This window comes from Protomyctophum bolini (genome assembly GCF_963924005.1).
Source record: "Protomyctophum bolini genome assembly, chromosome: 3".
Taxonomy (NCBI): domain Eukaryota; kingdom Metazoa; phylum Chordata; class Actinopteri; order Myctophiformes; family Myctophidae; genus Protomyctophum; species Protomyctophum bolini.
In genome coordinates this window covers 5,628,488-5,647,968 of record NC_137864.1, presented here as the reverse complement: position 1 = coordinate 5,647,968, position 19,481 = coordinate 5,628,488, and the positions used below count along the sequence as shown (strand labels likewise).

Below are 19,481 nucleotides of genomic sequence, written 5' to 3'. Positions count from 1 at the left end.
TGTGTGTGTGTGAGACGTGTGCGTGTGTGTGTGTGTGTGTGTGTGTGTGTGTGCGCGTGCTTTTTGAGGAGCGCGAGTGTCACGTGCACTGCCACAGCGTTAGTCACACAGATATAGCTGCCAACGCCGATCATCTCACTGTTCGCTCCTCTGATACTGCACAGAGAGAGAGAGAGAGAGAGAGAGAGAGAGAGAGAGAGAGAGAGAAAAGAGAGATGAGATTATGGATCTGGTCTGCTGGGAAGCCGTCAGATTGAATCCACACACTGCTGCGCGTAGGCTGCGTGCATGTGCGTGTTTGTGTTTGTGTGTGTGTGTGTGTGTGTGTGTGTGTGTGCATACTATGTTGTGTGTGCATACTATGTGTGTGTATGCTTCCTGCAGTTTTGATTGAGTCCTGTGCTTTATCATGCCTTTGGCCAATCGCTCACAATATTGTTTTATTCATTTTCCCCTCTTCATTCCCAGTCCAATTCAATCCCCCCTCAACCCCCCTCTATACACACATACAGTATACGCGTCACACCACACACACACTCACACACACACACACACACACACACACACACACACACGCGCACACACACACACACACACACACACGCACGTGCACAAACGCAGTGCCAGACTGGTGGTTATATATGACTTTCGCACGTACACGCTTTCCAAAAGAGTTGAGTGCCTCAGGCTTCGGGTGTGGTCCCTGTGGAGATCGGGAGAGAGAGAGAGAGAGAGAGAGAAGGATTTGGTTTTCGCTATTATTCTCTCTCCTCCTTTCAGAACGGTTCCGCTTTTCTGATGCGCAGATCCCACTTGGTCTCCATGGCCTGTTTGCGTATATAACGCCGGCGCTGTGTCGTGTCGTGTGGTGTTGTGTGGTGTTTGTACTTTTTTCACTATAGGTGCCATGAATGCCTAAAGCTGTAAATCCTGGGCATTGAGCCATTATATTATGCAGAGTGGAACAACTATACAGGTGGTTCAGGTGGTTAACAACTTGTTGAGGAGTGAGCAGGCTGCTTCTTAATATCACCTGACAGTATAAAGACCATGATTACTGCATGTTTTTTTGTTGTGAGGGTATAGTTATACCCTATATAGGGGACACGGGAGAACATGCAACTAACTCCCCTACACAGAAAGGCCAACACCCACTGAGGGTATATGGCCCACATGAGCGTCACCCCAGCAGGAATCGAACCAGGGACCTTTCTAGCTGTGAGGCGACAGCACTATACATACCGACTGCCACACTATATAGCCACATCACACGCTGCTGCTTCTTCAACCATTCGTTCACATTATGCTGGACTTATATCCACATGAACCGCCTGGACCTGTAGACACACACAACGCCAAATCTGTCGAAAATAAGCGATCTATAATAATATAAGATCAGCTCACAAAGAACACATCAGGCGTCATGATGTGACGCATTGCAAGGCTATGTTCCCCCCGTGAATGGGGATGTTATTATACACATATAGTGCTCGGGTGGTTTTTTATACCCCTGGTTCGGCCCTTTTAGGCCACATTTTCTATAGAATTCCAAAGAATCAACAGCCCTAAAGTACTATACTTGTCCTCTATTTGACACTCGGAGATCTAAATACATGTATAATATATCAATGGATAGCGTATAGGGAGATTGAATATATGATATTTGGAAGGATGGGGCCTATAGTGGTCCAGGTGCGCATCTCACATGTATAGACTCTGGGCCTGACAGCGTGTCACGTGTTCGAGTCCCGTTCATGACGACCTTTTCCTGCGTGTCTCTCCCCTTCTCTCTCTCTCTCTCTCTCTCTCTCTCTCTCTCTCTCTCTCTCTCTCTCTCTCTCTCTCTCTCTCTCTGTCTTCACTGTAACTATCAACACTATCAATAAAAACAAATCATTAAGCCATTTTGACCTAAAAAAAAAAAAAAAAAAAAAGTCTTCTTCAAAGATCTGTGCCGATCATTTTTACGATTTTTCAAAAATAGCAGACCTATACAAGCTCGTAGCGCGCCACTCGGTGGCGCGATACGAGCTTGTAGATCTGCTATTTTTCAATAGCTATATAAGGTATCACATAATGCTTAAAACGCCAAAAGGGGTTCCCTGCCCAGAATGGGTTAAAGCTAAAGGAGGATAACACAAAAAAACGTCCAGGACAAATGAACACAATAAAACGAAGAAAAAAAAATGAACAAATTCAATCTCTATATGCAAAAGAGATTCATCTACCTCTCCTCGTGGTCTCCTTCGGTGTATTTTCAGTTTGAAAGAAACCAGTGTTACACATAGTTGTTGTCAGGGAATTCCACATGTTTGTGGCAGAGAGAGACAATCAAATCACTGCAGAGTGACACATACCAATTGGTTAAAATAACGTTTATTCATTATACAATTCCTGGATTGCTGCTTTATCTCTGTGTGTGTGGTTTGTTTGTATATACTGTACTACTGTACTGGTGTCCCCTGCTACATATGGGCATGAAATCAGCTTCTCTCCAGTGTCATCGAGGTCAAAAGAAGCTGCTATATGAGATCAACAGTCTAAGTTTCACTGTGGGATCATCTGTGTGTGGTGGTGGTGTCTGTGTCTGTCTAGTGTCTACATGCAGTACACTGCAGTGCAGAGGCCTCCATCACCATGCTGGCACATTTTATATATATATATATATATATTTCTTTTTACACACCATTATAAATGTTCTTATTTTGATCATAATAATACCCAATTAGTGAATGTCAAGTATCCAGGTTTTGGCGATAATATGATTGACTATACGACACTATTATTAGTGGTTCTCAAATGTTATTATGTTTGCAAGAGCCCACTTAACTCTGAGACCCCTTTTCCACCGGTTGGTTCCCAGTGGGAACCGGTTCGGTTCTTTTTTGGTTTTTAGTCCATGAGCCAGAGCTCCAAAATTGGTGGGCAAACTATACCCTATATTAAATTGTTTATAGGATCAATACAAGTAAATTAATACATGATAACCCTTCCACAGTAGTACCTTTTTCATATAATCATTTGAGTTGCAAGCTCTTGTTAATACTTTTCATTTGGTTCAATTATGTATAGAACCCACATTTGAACCTGGGTTCCGATACACCAGTGCAGATCTGAACCTGGGTTCCTATACGCCAGTGCAGACAATCTTAACATTGAGCTAATAGAGCCGCCCTGGCCCTGCATGCTTGCTCAGGGGATACGTTGCATAATCTTGACCATCAGGTAAACGTTTGTCTTGATCCGGTGTCTAGTACGTAGGTGAGACGTGACCTTTGACATGATCTAAATGTCTCAATAGAAGAGCAGGGAGACTAAAGGAATTAACCTGACGCTGCCAGATCCAAAAAGCTTGCTACACAAATTTGTTTCACAGCTTATTGGGATCTGGGATCGCGGAAGCAAATTCGATGACGGGGCTGTTCCTTTTTTTCAAGATACATGGTAGATGATTGGATGGGAGCATCTGTCTATCACCGTGTGGGCGTGCAAACACAACCAATCATATTGACGTGTCTATATAGCTTCACATCCGGTTTCGCACATATCCCGCCCTTAGCTCACGCTGATTGGTTCGGTACGAAGCAGATCTGACTCAGGGCTCAACTCCGTCAGAGATCCCAGATGAGTGTTGTGTTGGGGAATATGTTTCCCCAATACCGCCCTCATCTGGCAGCGTCAGGTTATAAAGGAATACTCTTGGGCAAAATGTATTTTTATACATTAAAAAGAAAAAGTTACACAGTGCCACTTTCACTTTCACTTTAATAGCAGATCTACAAGACCCAGGCGTGTTTTATTAGATGGGCAAACGTTGCTATACGCCTGACACTCTCGTGTGACAAAGTATATAGGCCATTCATTTTGTGAATAAACATAAAACAGTTGAAATATGGAGATACACTGAAGCTCCTCGTGACATTTTTTTTTGGCACGAGGCACCGTCCGGCGAGCAAGCGTTTTTTTTTTCTTTTTCTTTTTCTTTTCACATTGACCCGAGGTTGAAAATACACCACCGTCCTGTCAAACAGGACAGAGAGTCCTTACAGGGCGACATCTGATCCCACACACACACCACGCAGGATTATTTGTATCAGCAAGTTAAATGTGTACAAATTGGTCTCGGTACGTTATAGCGCACACAGGGACAAATCGACAACTTACACACAGCGCATAAGTGCACGCTGACGCAGTTCAAGGACAACAGAAGCTCACATCCAGTGGGTGGGGGTGAAAGGGCGGGGTGAGCGTTAAGTGCATTTGACATTCACGCACTTTCAATTTAATCCAAATCTGCAGCAAATCTGGGGAAAGGCTGGAAAAAATTGATTTGGATGCAGATAATATTTCTATTTTTGTGGTTTTGTGGTGCATGCTGACCCGCCTCATGTGATGTTTTGGTTGTCATTGGAGATCTTTAAATCCTTCATAGGATATTCAGTTTAGTGAAGTCCATCATCCCACACACGCTCGCTCTAGTGTGGCGCTCATGAGCGAAGATCCGGGATCTAAATCGTGTGTTTGTTTGTTTTAAATCCAAGCCACATGCAGCAGATGCTTATACACCGCATGCAGCACTGCAATACATGCTGATGCAACTAGTTTACCTTTTTTGGGATGCACCGGAAGGGAAATTCTTGGCCGAAACCGAATATAGGAAACAGTTGGCCCAAATATGATTAATATTTGTATTATTTCCTATACCATTGCTGTCATGGCCGTTAGGCCGTACCTTAAAGCTATACCTGATTTATGGCAAAAGAAATGGTTATGGCAAAACTAAACTTAAATAATAATCACTAATATGGGTCCATAATACATTTATTCAGCACTTTTCAATGCATTCATTATTGCATACACTATTCGGTGATATAGTTTATGCCAATTCTGGCCAAAACCGAAAATGCATTTTTTTGCCATATTCGGTGCATCACTATTTATTTTACATTAAGTCAAGATTTCACCCTCTCCTCTCCTCTCCTCTCCTCTCCTCTCCTCTCCTCTCCTCTCCTCTCCTCTCCTCTCCTCTCCTCTCCTCTCCATAGCCAGGGTTAGGGCCAGGTATTGATTTGACCATGGATATAGGGCTTATAGAGCAGCGCCCTGGCTGTTCTATAGCGGCACGTTAAATTATTCACGCTGATCCAGAGCTATATATAGGTGTGGTCTGATGGATGATTGAAGGGTTCAAACCCTCTCCCTTTGCCTCATTCTCTCCTGTCCTGTCCTGTCCTGTCCTGTCCTGTCCTGTCCTGTCCTCTCCTCTCCTCTCCTCTCCTCTCCTCTCCTCTCCTCTCCTCTCCTCTCCTCTCCTCTCCTCTCCTCTCCTCTCCTCTCCTCTCCTCTCCTCTCCTCTCCTCTCCTCTCCTCTCCGCTCCTCTCCCTTTGCCTCATTCTCTCCCTCTCCTCTCCTCTCCTCTCCTCTCCTCTCCTCTCCTCTCCTCTCCTCTCCTCTCCTCTCCTCTCCTCTCCTCTCCTCTCCTCTCCTCTCCTCTCCTCTCCTCTCCTCTCCTCTCCCTTTGCCTCATTCTCTCCCTCTCCTCTCCTCTCCTCTCCTCTCCTCTCCTCTCCTCTCCTCTCCTCTCCTCTCCTCTCCTCTCCCTTTGCCTCATTCTCTCCTCTCCTCTCCTCTCCTCTCCTCTCCTCTCCTCTCCTCTCCTCTCCTCTCCTCTCCTCTCCTCTCCTCTCCTCTCCTCTCCTCTCCCTTTGCCTCATTCTCTCCTCTCCTCTCCTCTCCTCTCCTCTCCTCTCCTCTCCTCTCCTCTCCTCTCCTCTCCTCTCCTCTCCTCTCCTCTCCTCTCCCTTTGCCTCATTCTCTCCTCTCCTCTCCTCTCCTCTCCTCTCCTCTCCTCTCCTCTCCTCTCCTCTCCCTCTCCTCTCCTCTCCTCTCCTCTCCTCTCCTCTCCCTTTGCCTCATTCTCTCCCTCTCCTCTCTCTCTCTCTAGCTCCAGCCTTCACTCAAGCCGGAAGTTATAGACTTTCAGAATAAGTTTTGTTGTTATACTTCCGGTGTTCATTTTGACAACACATTTAGTTTTAGTTTTTAGTCATGGTCTTTTGGATGAAATGTAATTTGGTCCATCCCTATGGATAAATGGATGGATGGATAAATGGATGGATGGATAAATGGATGGATGGATAAATGGATGGATGCAGTCGAACATGTCGTCCATCAACTTTCCCCTGAGTCCTGTCTGCACATGTCGGCACCATCTTCAGCCGGGTCCTTTCTGTCACATGTGCTTTCCTGCTCTTAATGGGTTAAAAAAGAAAACCTTGCTATAGTATGACAAAGTAGGGCATTTTACAGCCTCACCGCCGCATGTAACTTTGTTTTAATGACAAAGGTTTCTGCTTGACGACCATCAAACACAGAAACCATGTGTTTGATGTGAATGTATATATTAATGGCTGTTGTTAGGATGTTGTGTTGTGATTCTCTCCACACTGTGCGCGTGCGTGCATGTGTGCGTGCGTGCGTGCGTGCGTGCGTGCGTGTGTGTGTGTGTGTGTGTGCGTGTGCGTGCGTGCGTGCATGCGTGTTGCTACAGTTCAGATTAACTAATGACAGTTCTTCTTATGGCTGTGTGTGTTGCTAAACTGCAGTACAGAGAAATATTTCTGTGTGAGCGTGCACGCTAGCTACTTTCTGTGTACTGGATCAGTACTATATAGGGGCCAGGGCTGGCCTTTGTTTTGTCCTCTCCATATTCTAACTTATTGTGGGGTTTTTTTTCATAATTTATCATCCTACTGTATCGAAAGTAGCAGATCCACAAGCTGGAAACGCGGCGCGAAGCGCGACGTGTTTTGGTTCATTCATTGTTTCCACGCCACAGAGTTTGGACGAATCGACACGAAACGTTCTAAAATATGTATTTTGTTTCCGATGACGCCATTATACGACAATAAATCGATTTACAAGTGTGATTTATACGACTTCGCTCTGTATTTTTAGTGTATTATGCTTCATTGTGTAATGGTGGTGTCCAAAAATATAGCAACAAAACAAATAGCAGATCTATACACACTCTGGGAGTGTCTCACATGCACGCACGCACGCACACACACACACACACACACACACACACACACACACACGCACACGCACACGCACACGCACACGCACACACACACACACACACACCGGGTGCATCCAGACAGTGGAGTCACGAAGATGCCCAAAAGCCGCGAGCGGCATGGGCGTCTCTTCCGGGGTTTCTAGACATGGCTGGTGGATTGAAAATGAAGCTCCCGCCCACATGACAACTTGCAGCGTCGGCAAAGAGTTTCCGGTTTTCCGGCCGACACTGCATGAAGTTGCCACGTGGGCGGAGCTTCATTTCCATCCACCAGCTGTCTATAAAAAACCCGGAAGAGACGCCCGTCGCTTTTAGGGCGTCTTCGTGACTCCACTGTCTGGATGCGCCGGTGACTCATCGTTTCTGTCGACTGGAAACCGGCAGGTGTGTCTAATGATAATCTCGTGTCACCTGCAGGCTTTCCACCTCGGAGGGAAAGCCTGGCCTGGTGTTCACAAAATTGCCGTGAGGAGGAGAACCTGTCCGGAGAGGATGATAACCGTTACGTCATGTTGTTATACTGTAGTATTGGGAGGAAGAATCATCCGGAACTTTCCTTTTCCCTCAAATCCTGGAAGAATAACAATAAAAGCTCTCGTATCCACACTTTTCCTTCAGCTGTGTGTGCTCCAGTTCCTGTTGATTTCATTGGATATCATTGGTCATCTGACCAGTTTCATTGGCTTTCATTGGATCAAATCGACAGGAACTGGAGCACACACAGCCCAGGAAAAGTGTGGATAGCCTGCAGCTATTGCTGCCCAGGCTACAGGCTGGTATGTGTGTCCAAAAAAACTGTTACTTTTCAGGATTCAGGAACAGTATAGCAGATCGAAGCATGTTGCTTTGCGTTGCGTTTAGAGCTTGCGGAACCGATACTTTTGACGCTTTCGTCTGGCGCTATTGTAGCATTATCAAGTACGGCGTTAGTGTATATATATATATAATTATATATACCGGGATATACGTATGATATAAAAAGACATGTAGAAAGTTAGAATATGGAGATGCATGGGATCTGCCTGACAACAGCGCTAATGCATAAGGTTGTCTTCTCATCGCATCTGATCCGATACTATATGATATGTCATGTTGGTGCTTTTGGGCTCACACGCACGCACGCACGCACGCACGCACGCACGCACGCACGCACGCACGCACGCACGCACGCACGCACGCACGCACGCACGCACGCACGCACGCACACACAGTCGCACACACACACACACACACACACACACACGTGTTCATATAGTGACCTACATTCCTCTGCCTTTTTTTTTTTGCCTGTGGCCGGGGAGACTTTGTTCGCTATTATCTGTCTCATCTGTCCAATCAGATCCCTGCAGTCTCGGCTCCTGTCCAATCGCATTCCTCGCTTCTTTGCTTTCCGCCGGGGCTGCTGCTGCTGTTGCGGATGCATTTTTGAGGGGCGCGCTGTTCCTTTAATTAAAAAAACAAAAAACAATAATAAAGAAAACCCCACACATTCCGTGGCCCAAATAGCGTATATATACATGCAGATTGCAACTCCTTGTATAACTTTGACATTAAACGAACGCTGATATTTCCTTGGTTGTTTTGCGTTTTCTTCCGGCTGCGCACCCTAATTATTTCTCCATGCACGGGGGTTGAAAGAAACAGCCACGTATAATTCTGTGCATCTTCTCCGTGCATATTGGGAATATATGGTGGAGGGGGGAGAGGGAATGAAGCTTTTGAAAATTCTTTGAAGCTACCGTTTTTAGTTATCAAAGCTGCCTTTGTAGGAAGCATGAATTTTGCATGCGCAGGTTTAAGGGAACTTTACGTGGACATGCGTTGTGTGAGTGCGTGCGTGTGGTGTGCGTGCGTGCGTGCGTGTGGTGTGCATTATCTGCAGGGCTTTCTCCTTTTTTCCAGTGGCCTGCAGTGCTGCTGATTTGAAGAAGGCCAGCGAGTACAGAGTGATACATGGTGGCTGATGAGGAAGAGCGCTGTCCACATCTTGCTTTTTTTTGGTCTTCCTGCTGAAGTAATGACTGCAGCTATATAGGCTTATTATAGGTATAGGCTACCCAGAAAGCACGGTCAGGACCTGGACTGGATTAGTGACGTCTCTATCGGGGGCCAGATCAAGTCAAAACGACACTATAGTCCACATCTGGCCCCAGAATATCACCAATTTGCACACCCCATGAAGCCTTGAATTCTTTCTTTGTTTTGTGTTTTTTCTGCATTCCTGCAGCCAATAATTTGGCTCAGGGGGCGGGGGAGGGGGGGTGTACTCCTTTAAAGATGGTCAATGGTGTTTCAACTATCCTTTATGCGTGGGTGCATGTGTGGGTGCATGCGTGGGTGCATGCGTGGGTGCATGCGTGGGTGCATGTGTGGGTGCATGCGTGGGTGCATGTGTGGGTGCATGTGTGGGTGCATGTGTGGGTGCATGCGTGGGTGCATGTGTGGGTGCATGTGTGGGTGCATGCGTTGGTGCATGTGTGGGTGCATGTGTGGGTGCATGTGTGGGTGCATGCGTGGGTGCATGTGTGGGTGCATGCGTTGGTGCATGTGTGCAGTGGTGGAAAAAGTACTCACGTGTTTTACTTAAGTAAAAGTGTCAATACTACAATATAGAAATGTACTCGAGTAAAAGTACAACATTATTGGCATCAAAATGCACTCAAAGTACCAAAACTCATGCAGAATGTCGCATTTCAAAGTTTTAAACATCTCGGTGCGTGCGTGCATCTAGATGGCTGGATACAATTTTCACATTACACATCCAATGAAGATGACTGTGTTCATGTGACCACTAATTCACGTGGATGTCTTTTGGAATGATGAGAAGTGACGGTGGAAATGTCTTCTCTTTGATGCAGTTTGATGTAGTCCAGGTTTCTGGGTCGCGCATGCCACAATAGGCCAAAGTTCCCGCGAAAATATCTCTTCTCGTATAGATCACAAGATATTCTGTGAGAGATGTATTTTGGTGTAGAGGGAAAACCGGAGTGGGCCAAGCATAGACCCCTGGGGTACACCCCGTCCCTGACAACAACGTATATAGGGTCTGACCCTGCAGGCATTTAGGCCTGACCTCAAAATCTTAAAAGAATCTTCAAAATCCTCCAGTTTTCTGAAATAAATATTTTCACGATTTTTCTAAAATAGCAGACCTATACAAGCTCATAGCGCTATGAGCTTGTAGATCTGCTATTTTTCAATAGCTAAATTATAACATAATGTTTAAAACACCAAAAGGGGTTAATGTGCACATACTGTACTGTACTGTACATCTTGAGATATTGTGTATTCTGTGTATAGCTCCATATATGATTACAGTCCAATAACCATATATCTTTGCTGTTTGGCAGAAACCTATTTTATTTATTTATTATTATTTAGTAAATGAATTCTGCCCTACTTGATCATACTACACTGTATCAACAGTCACAGATCGATAAGCTTGAAGTTTGTATAATTGTGCTATTTTTTTATTTGAATCCTGATGCAGTATACTTTAAACCACTCATTTATAAATGTCTATCAGAGTCCTTACAAGCTCGTAGCGCGCCACCGAGTGGCGTGCTACGAGCTTGTATAGGTCTGCTATTTTTTTTTAATCGTAAAATATGCGGCACAAATCTTTGAATATATATATATATATATATTCTTTCAAAACATTTTTTTTTAATTTCGACGTCAGGCCCTAAATGGGTTTAAAATGAAACCAAATGGACCTCTCGCTCTATAAGGGGTCCATCTGCTTATACCAACTCTCCATCATTTAACCCATTCTGAACGGGAACCCATTTTGGTGTTAGCATCATGTTATGCTTTAGCTATTGAAAAATAGCAGATCTACAAGCTCATAGCGCGCCACCGAGTGGCGCGCTACGAGCTTGTAGGTCTGCTATTTTTGAAAAATCTAAGAGCGACTGACATTTTTAGGATCTGATCTCAGGTCAGAATGGGTTAATCAGACCAGTGTGTGTCCAGTGGAAACCTCGTATGAATCTGATCTCAGGTCAGAATGGGTTAACTAGAGACCGACCGACCACCTGCTGCTGGAACATCCTCAAGGCCCACCGGTTTGTCCCCCGGCGGACCACTGGTTGAAAAACACCCATCTTATTATCATACTCACTTACAGTCAGGGATGTACAGTATATATATATATATATGTGTGTGTATATCTCTTTTATACGACTCCTGGCACCATCGCTACAGCCAGTTGTCAAAGCTATATAAGCAGCTAATCCTCAGCCAGGGCTTGGCAGTAGGCCCAACCGTCTATTGGCCTCTCTCAACGCTATAACCCCTAACGCACACACACACACACGCACACACGCACACACACACACACACACGCACACACACACACACACACACACACACACACACGCACGCACACACTCATCCCGCAGCACCCTCCCAGTCAGCAGCGACTACTTAACACCCAGCACCCAGCCAACTCTCCAGCCCCGCCAGGCTGCCATGAAGCTCTTCCAGTTTGAAGTGCTATCGATCTGAGCTCCACTTTTTTTCCTTTTTTTTTTCCTCCCCTCTTCGACATTACAGGAGGTCTCAGGCATTCCCCTGCAGCCAAGCTGTTGCACGGCAATTAAGTACCACTGTGTGCGTGCGTGCCTGTGTGTGTGTGTGTGCCTGTGCGTGTGTATGTGTGTGTGAGTACGTGTGCTCACGTCTGTGTGTGTGTGTGTGCGTGTACGTGCGTGTGTGTGTGTGTGTGTGTACAATATTCGTTATTAATCGGACAGGCATCCGGGCCTGAGAAAACAACGTTAGATCTATATTCTAATCGAGCGAGGACGGTCCCAACCACCTAATTCCCTTTTTCATTCGAAAATTACAATCAGACAAGTGTCTTATAGTTTTTTTTTCTCTCCTTCCACATTAGCATTGTCGAGGAATGTTTCGTTTGCCTCGAACCTCCGATCGTTATAAGGACTATACAGTGTTATAGGCCACATGCAGCTAAACCTTTATACGTGAAAGTATAGCTGATGCGTTGTGCCGCTTGTAGATCAGCTATACTTTCAAAAATATCCTGAAAAGAAAAAGTTATGTAATATACTAATAATATTTGGAATACATTAAAACAAAACAAATTCAGAGGTGGGGTCTGCAGGTGACATACATTAATTTAGGGCCACTAACTTTTAGCCTATACCAATATTTACAACAAGGGACTTTATGGAAAAACAAGTCCAAAGTATGCTTATAATAAATACGTAAGCAGAAATGGCAACGCTGTCCTCCCAGCCCCCCCCCATGAGATGAGATGAGATGAGATGAGATTGGTGGTGGTGGTGGTGGTGGTTGGTTGGCCCGCGGTTCGTTTCTTTTCTCCAGCTGGGATATAATAAAAAAAAACTGCAAGATGTATTCAGTGTTTCTCTCTATATATACGTGTACAGTATATGTCGTTGCCAGGCAACAGCCAAGCTGGGGGTATTTACAGTTAATAAAAAAAAAGTGAGTGACATTAGCTAAAGCACTCATTTGCTCCCTGTGAAGAGTTGAAAAGAAAAGTGGGACTGCGTGAGTTTGTAGTGCTTGATTGATTGGCAGTGTATGTGTCTGACTTATCGTGTGTGCGTTGCGTTGCGTGTGTTGCGTGCGTGCGTGCGTGTGTGCGTGCGTGCGTGCGCATATATGTGCAGAAGGCTGTTTCGTATTGAGCACAAGGTCTTTTATTCTATTGAAGGTGCCGTTTGTTCTCTCTTCCTGCATCTCTGAACCCTCCAACACCAAGCACTGATGTAACCTGTTTCTCTGTCTCTCTTTCTCTCTCTCTCTCTCTCTCTCTCTCTCTCTCTTTCTCTGCAGGCTTTGAAAGCATCCTGGAAGGCTTGTTTGGACCGGGACTAGTCAAAGACATCACCTTATTTCAAGGTAAGTGATGGGGATATTACATCAGCGGCTGATCGGTTGTACTGTACTGTACTCACACACTTTACTCATTCAGACCTGGCGTCGAAATGAAAAAGAAAAAAAGTCTTCCGAAAGGATATACGTTCAAAGACTTGCGCCACATTTCCACGGGCGGTGGCGCGCTACGAGCTTGTAGATCTGCTGTTTTTCAATATAGCTAAAGCATAACATAATGCCTATAACACCAAAAGGGGTTCCCGCCCCAAAATGGGTTAAGTAAAAGTATAGTAATACTATAGTATTGTTATCAAACTGTATTTAAAGTACCAAAATTAGAAAGTATACTCACTGTGCAGAACGTCCCATCTCAGAATAAATTGTGCCGCGGGGATAGGGACCTCCAGAAGCAAAAGACTTTGCGTTACGTTTTTTTTTTCACAAGCAGTAAACTATAGGCCTACAAGCTCTTATAGCACTATGAGGTAAGGTAAGGTAAGGTCATTTTATTTATAAAGCGCCTTTCAAAACAACCGTTACAAGGCGCTGTACAAAGTAAAATAACTAAATAAAACAAGAAAACACAGTCAACATCCAAAACAGCAATAACAATAAGAAACGAAGCAACAGAAAACAACACATGAAAATATATATACAGGCAGAACAAGACTCGACAAAAAAATAGAGATAATCGCTAGACCAAAAATATTTACGATACAAGCTTGTATGCTTCTGAATAAGTATAAAACATGGTTAAAGTGGTTAAATGCTGTGGCCCCACCAAACATTTGGTGCCCAAAATGCGGAAGTGCAAACGAGCGCTCAACGTTAAACCACCCAGCTGCACATGCGGTTTCCTCGTCATAATTATAACTCCACGGGGTCCGCCTGCGGTCCCCGCTCTTACCACTAGGGCCGTTGAGCCTCACTGGGGGGGCTTGTGATGATGGCACCCCACCACCACCACCACCACCATGCGGACATCTTTCAGTGTGAAAAGATAATGAGTTCTTCCTTGCCTTCCTTGGGAGAGAGAGAGAGAGAGAATATAGTGTTTCTATAATAGGTTGAAAGCTGGTTGTGACTAAGCTCTGTTGTCATATAATGTGCTGTATAATAATCTATCCTTTGAATATTCTACTTATTAGTATCATTTGTTATCTCTGCAGAATGTTGCCTGTTTGGCTTAAATGGTGTATTTCTTTCCCCCTGTGTATCATAATTCAAATACCCACATGTTTATGGTATCTGACAGATTAACCAGACAACTACTGTATTCCACTAATATCCGAATGCTAGTACAGTATATAGAGTCTGGAACTATACACCTGCTGACCCACCGAGAGAGGAAGCTGTCGTCTTGTTTGTCCTTTTACATTCACGGAAATATAATCTTAAAGTATCTTTAACTTGTTTCATTTCCATTTCTGCTAAGCAGCAAGCTATATTATGCTTAGATCATTTATATCTATAGCATATGGGCATTCACCTCTAGTCATCTTTACTAGTTGACTAGTTGCCTAGTTTACTAGTTGTTTAACTACCTGTTTGAAGTTATAATGGGTTTGTAAATAGGCCTAAAGGGTGCATGTCTGATAAAATGAATATTAAATATGTCAATATGCAAAGAAATCACACCTGTGTGAAGTGAGTGGTGCAACTCCGTGTGGAGGAACCATAGACTGTAAAAAATGTGGAAGTCGCCATCTTTCTAGATCCGTTTTGGCCCAGCTGGCCATTGGCTGGCCCAGACAACGAGGCAGGACTTCTCCGTTGGTTTTTATTTTGACTCGAGTGGGAGGGGAATCCCGATCATAGACTGTAACAGTAACGGTAGCCACGCCCCTCAGAACATACGCGACTTTATGGTAATTTTTTAATAAATGGGACCATCATTTTCCAAAAAGAATATTATGACATTAGAAATGAGACTTTAAACTATAGTGACTGGAAGCAGAAAGTATTCATGACCATGTGTATTAAGGTAATGCAGTCTAGGTGAAGTTGGGCCCAGATACATGGACTTCTATGGGGCTATGGGTTTTTCTGGGTCCAATGACAGCGCCACAACAGGCCATCATATGAACTTTCAGGAAATCCCGATTTCCTTAGTGGCTTCACAAAATATCTGTCTGACTGCCCCCCTGGGAGGAACACAGGAACGTGCCCGCAGGGTGCCGGGCCGCTTTCCGGTGAGGGACCCATGAGGGACACACAATGCTCCGTAATGGAGTGGCCGCAAAAAATAAATAAATAATAACAAGCCCGAGTAGATGATAAAACGAACAATTAAAAAAAGTGAAATATCCCTTTAACACTAAATCTAAAACTCAATTATAATTGAAATGTTCAGTCTTAAGTCTCTCCCTCCCTCCCTTCCTCTCCTTCTCCCTCTCTCTCTCTCCCTCTCTCTCTCTCTCTCTTCTCTCTCTCTCTCTCTCGCTCTCTCACTCTCTCTCTCTCTGTCTCAATGTATATGGAGAAATGAGGTCAAAATGGCCTCTTGCAGTCATGTGACCCAACCCCCAGCAAGAACTTCAGGCATTTTTAGAATATTTCAGGCGCGTCTTTCCGTTATTTGCACTCATGTGTCATGTGCAACAACGCACGCACGCACGCACGCAACGCACACACACAACGCGCGCAGAATGCATATTATACACCACACTATTGACTCACACACTGAGTCTGACCTACAGACACAGACAAATATACTGTGCATGCCACCTTGCTTGGACTTATGCCCCCCCCCCCCCTCCCTCCTACCCCCCCACACACACACACACACACACACACACTCACCACGAAGCCGAGCGCGCACACTCACTCGGTCGCGCCGAGAGTGAAGGCGGTGCAGGGGGTCATGTTAGCACTCGTACTGGAGCTAATTGGCTGCCTTCCTGGGGATGTAGTAAGTGGCACAACCACATGGGGTTCAAGAACGACCTCACCTTTAGCCTTTTAATCCGTTCAGGCCTGACGTCGAAATTAAATAAATGTCCTCTGAAAGATTTGCGCCGCATTGTCACGATTTAAAAAAAAATATAGCAGACCTACAAGCTCGTATAGCGTGCCACTCGGTGCAGCGCGCTACGAGCTTGTAGATCTGCTATTCTTCAATAGCTATAAGGTATAACATAATGCTTAGAGGTATAAAACACCAAAAGGGGCTCCCGTTCAGAATGAGTTAAAATACGCCATTGGGAGAGTGCAGTGAGAGAGAGAGATAGAGAGACCTGTGGTTGTATATAGTGTACCCGACACCACATGGAGGGAGAGAGAGAGAGAGAGAGCGCATTGGTCAGTCTGTGTCGTTGTGAGGTTTTGATTGGACTGAGTCACACGGGTCTGTATATATACCGAAAGACTCGGGGATGTATAACGCTCGCCGCTCACGCACGCACGCGCGCACGTACTTTACGTGCGCACACACGCACGCACAAACACGTATACACGTGTGCCCGCTTCCTTCAGGTATATAGACGGACGATTTGTTGCACTTCATTGATTCTATTTTTCAGGGTTTTTTGTGTCTATTATCTCTTCATCATCAACGGAGAGCGTGTCTCTTATTCCTCTTATATGCTTTGTTTCTGTACCAACCTATTTCATGGTCTCTCTCTCACCTTCTCTCTCTCTCTCTCTCTGTCTCTCTCTCTCTGATGTTGGTCGAAAAGGAGGTTTTTTTAAAGAAATGTAGCGCCATGGCAACAGCCTATATATTCCTATAGCCTCAGCCGTACAAAGTGGATGTGTTGATGCCACTGCCCTCCTCTCTCTCTCTCTCTCTCTCTCTCTCTCTCTGTCTCTCTCTCCCCCTTCCTCTCCAGTGTCCCCCCGTCCCCCCCCCCTCTCTCACCTACATTAATATGTCTAATGTTTTCATGTCACCCTTCAGCCAATCACAGTACTGGGTATATACCGTTCTTTCATTTCTTTGTCGCCCAGCGACACATTGTGAAGTGTGTCCGTCGTATATATACACACCTGGGCCTAATGGGAGGATTGTAATTGTATCAGCTGGTATACCTGTGGCATTGATGGGACATGTACTGTATTGTATACTGTACTCAACAAAGCCAGAGCGAAACCGGGCAAAGGAAAAGTCTAGCCCCCTCCCCATCCACCCCACCCCTCGCCCTCCTCTCGCACTATCATGCTCCAATTGCACCTTCTTAACCCATTAGGCCTGACGTCGAAATTTAAAAAAAATGTCTTTTTAAAATGTATTTTTTTTCCCCTGAAAAACCTCATGTTTGTGGTGCTCAATATTTCATGTCAAAGTTTTCCCTTATGTCAAAGGACCCCAAAAATTATCCTGCCGACCCCCATCTGAAAATATGTTGTTCTTCCAGGGACCCACCCAGAAGCAAAGATTTGAGTTAAAAACTGAACCTATTATGTTCAAAGATTTGAGGCACATTTTCACGATTTTTAAAAAATCGCCAGAACTACAAGTTCTTAGCACGACACTCGGTGGCGCGCTATGAGCTTGTAGATCTGCTATTTTTAAATAGCTAAAGCACAACATAATGCTCAAAACACCAAAAGGGGTTCCAGCTCCCAGAATGGGTTAAACTAAATGTGTGTTGCATAATTATGAAACATAACCTACTGTGAAGCCGTTCACAAAAAGTTGACCTAACTAACTTACGCTACTACAGGGACGTATACATATTACTATCTTTTTTTACTCTTACTCTTTGATTCCTCTTTCTTGTAAGAGGAATATAAGTTTTTAATATAAGTTTTTTAATATAAGTTTTACTAAATATTCAGTTTTATACTGTACCCGTACACAAGGTGTAACAATAAAGTACAACCTTGAACCTTAACCCATTCTGAACGGGAACCCATTTTGGTGTTAGCATTATGCTATGCTTTAGCTATTGAAAAATAGCAGATCTACAAGCTCATAGCGCGCCACCGAGTGGCGCGCTACGAGGTTGTAGGTCTGCTATTTTTGAAAAATCGAAGAACGACTGACATTTTTTAAAATCTGATCTCAGGTCAGAATGGGTTAATCAGACCAGTGTGTGTCCAGTGGAAACCTCGTATGAATCTGATCTCAGGTCAGAATGGGTTAACAAACCCTCCTTCTAGACTTCATCACTGCATCTCCATTCATATAGTTTAGACTCCCATAGCTTCTTTCAAACGGTGAATATACAGTCGTAATAAAAAAATGAGAAAACCAAACGAGAAATAATTTGCTTATTGAGTCATGGGGGAAGATGTATATAGGAGCTTATTGAAAGCGTTATACTCTCTCTGGTATGTTTTCAAATTGTTGGGATATCCTCCCTGATGTCATTTGAAGATAACGGAAATAATGTGATTGGGGTATATAGCTCCAATTTTCATTCTTGACTGTTGAAACGTTGCGTGAAGTGTTTCTCTCTCATAGGTCACCGAAACTATGCGCTTTCAACTTGTTCATCTGCTACTTTGTAAATCTGAATAGTGACAACACACACACACACACACACACACACGCACTCACACACACACACACACACACACACACACACACACACACACACACACACACACACACACACACACACACACACGCTATAGCACATGTAGCCAGCACTTACGACTGGGTTTTTAAGTATCATTGTTTTGACATTTTGTCTTTGTCTGTCTTATCAATGGCTATCTGAAAGAAGAAGTCCTTGACAGGGCTAATGCATGCTGTGTTTAAACATGTGTTTTTGTGCCGATATCAGGGACACATCTCTACAGCAACTAAGAGACAATTAAATCTTCTTATAGCCAAGCTGTACAAGGACATAGGGCACGCACGCATGCACGCACGCACGCACGCACACAAGAAAGAAAGAAAGAAATACAATACATACTTTCATACATGCATACTGTATACAAATGCATGCACGCACGCACACACGCACGCACACACACACACACACACACACACACACACACACACACACGCGCGCACACCATGACAGTCAGAACTTACTGTAAGTGCCCTGCACGCAAACAGTTCATTCAATGTGGGGGCGTTATCGTTTTCAAATCAATCGTCTCGACATCACGTGTCTCTGTTAAATTGTCCTACACACGGCGTGTGTGAATCTGTGAAAGTTTACGAAGTCGTGCTAATTTAGTCATTTGATGTAATTATACCTCGGCGAGTGGATTATTCTCCACGACTCACCGTCATTTATTATTTGCTCCCTGTGTGTTACAGACTGCGAGCCTGAGGGGGTGTCGGATTGGTCGTTTGATGACAACTGTCTCTTTTGCTGCTTACGACGGGAGAAAGTGAAGGTAAGTGGCCGCAAAGTGTCTATAGAGGTGCTTTTTGTGTTGTCGTTTTTAATGAATGCCCTACTTTGTCATACCTTAATCATTCATACCGCAGCGTCACACAAAAGTACAGCCAAGGTATATATACTGTACCTCAGGCTTTTATTTCCGTTCGCAATTCGGCAACAAAAATGAAAGCCTGCGGGGAAACCCATTGGAAGATCTGGCATATATAGGAGGCCCACTTCCTTG

General features: G+C 44.5%; 1 protein-coding gene across 1 annotated transcript in view; it reads left to right on the top strand.

Annotated features, from left to right (window-relative positions):
• Positions 1 to 6,162: 6,162 nt before the first annotated feature.
• The window catches only part of lcor (ligand dependent nuclear receptor corepressor), a gene marked incomplete at both ends in the record, with an annotated part of 47,499 nt that continues 34,180 nt past the window's right edge, over positions 6,163 to 19,481 (top strand). Inside the window, 4 exons of the mRNA XM_080758585.1 lie at positions 6,163 to 6,202; positions 7,500 to 7,583; positions 12,912 to 12,977; positions 19,171 to 19,250. Coding sequence (XP_080614711.1) covers positions 6,163 to 6,202; positions 7,500 to 7,583; positions 12,912 to 12,977; positions 19,171 to 19,250 — 270 coding nt within the window. The remainder of the gene's footprint in view (positions 6,203 to 7,499; positions 7,584 to 12,911; positions 12,978 to 19,170; positions 19,251 to 19,481) is intronic.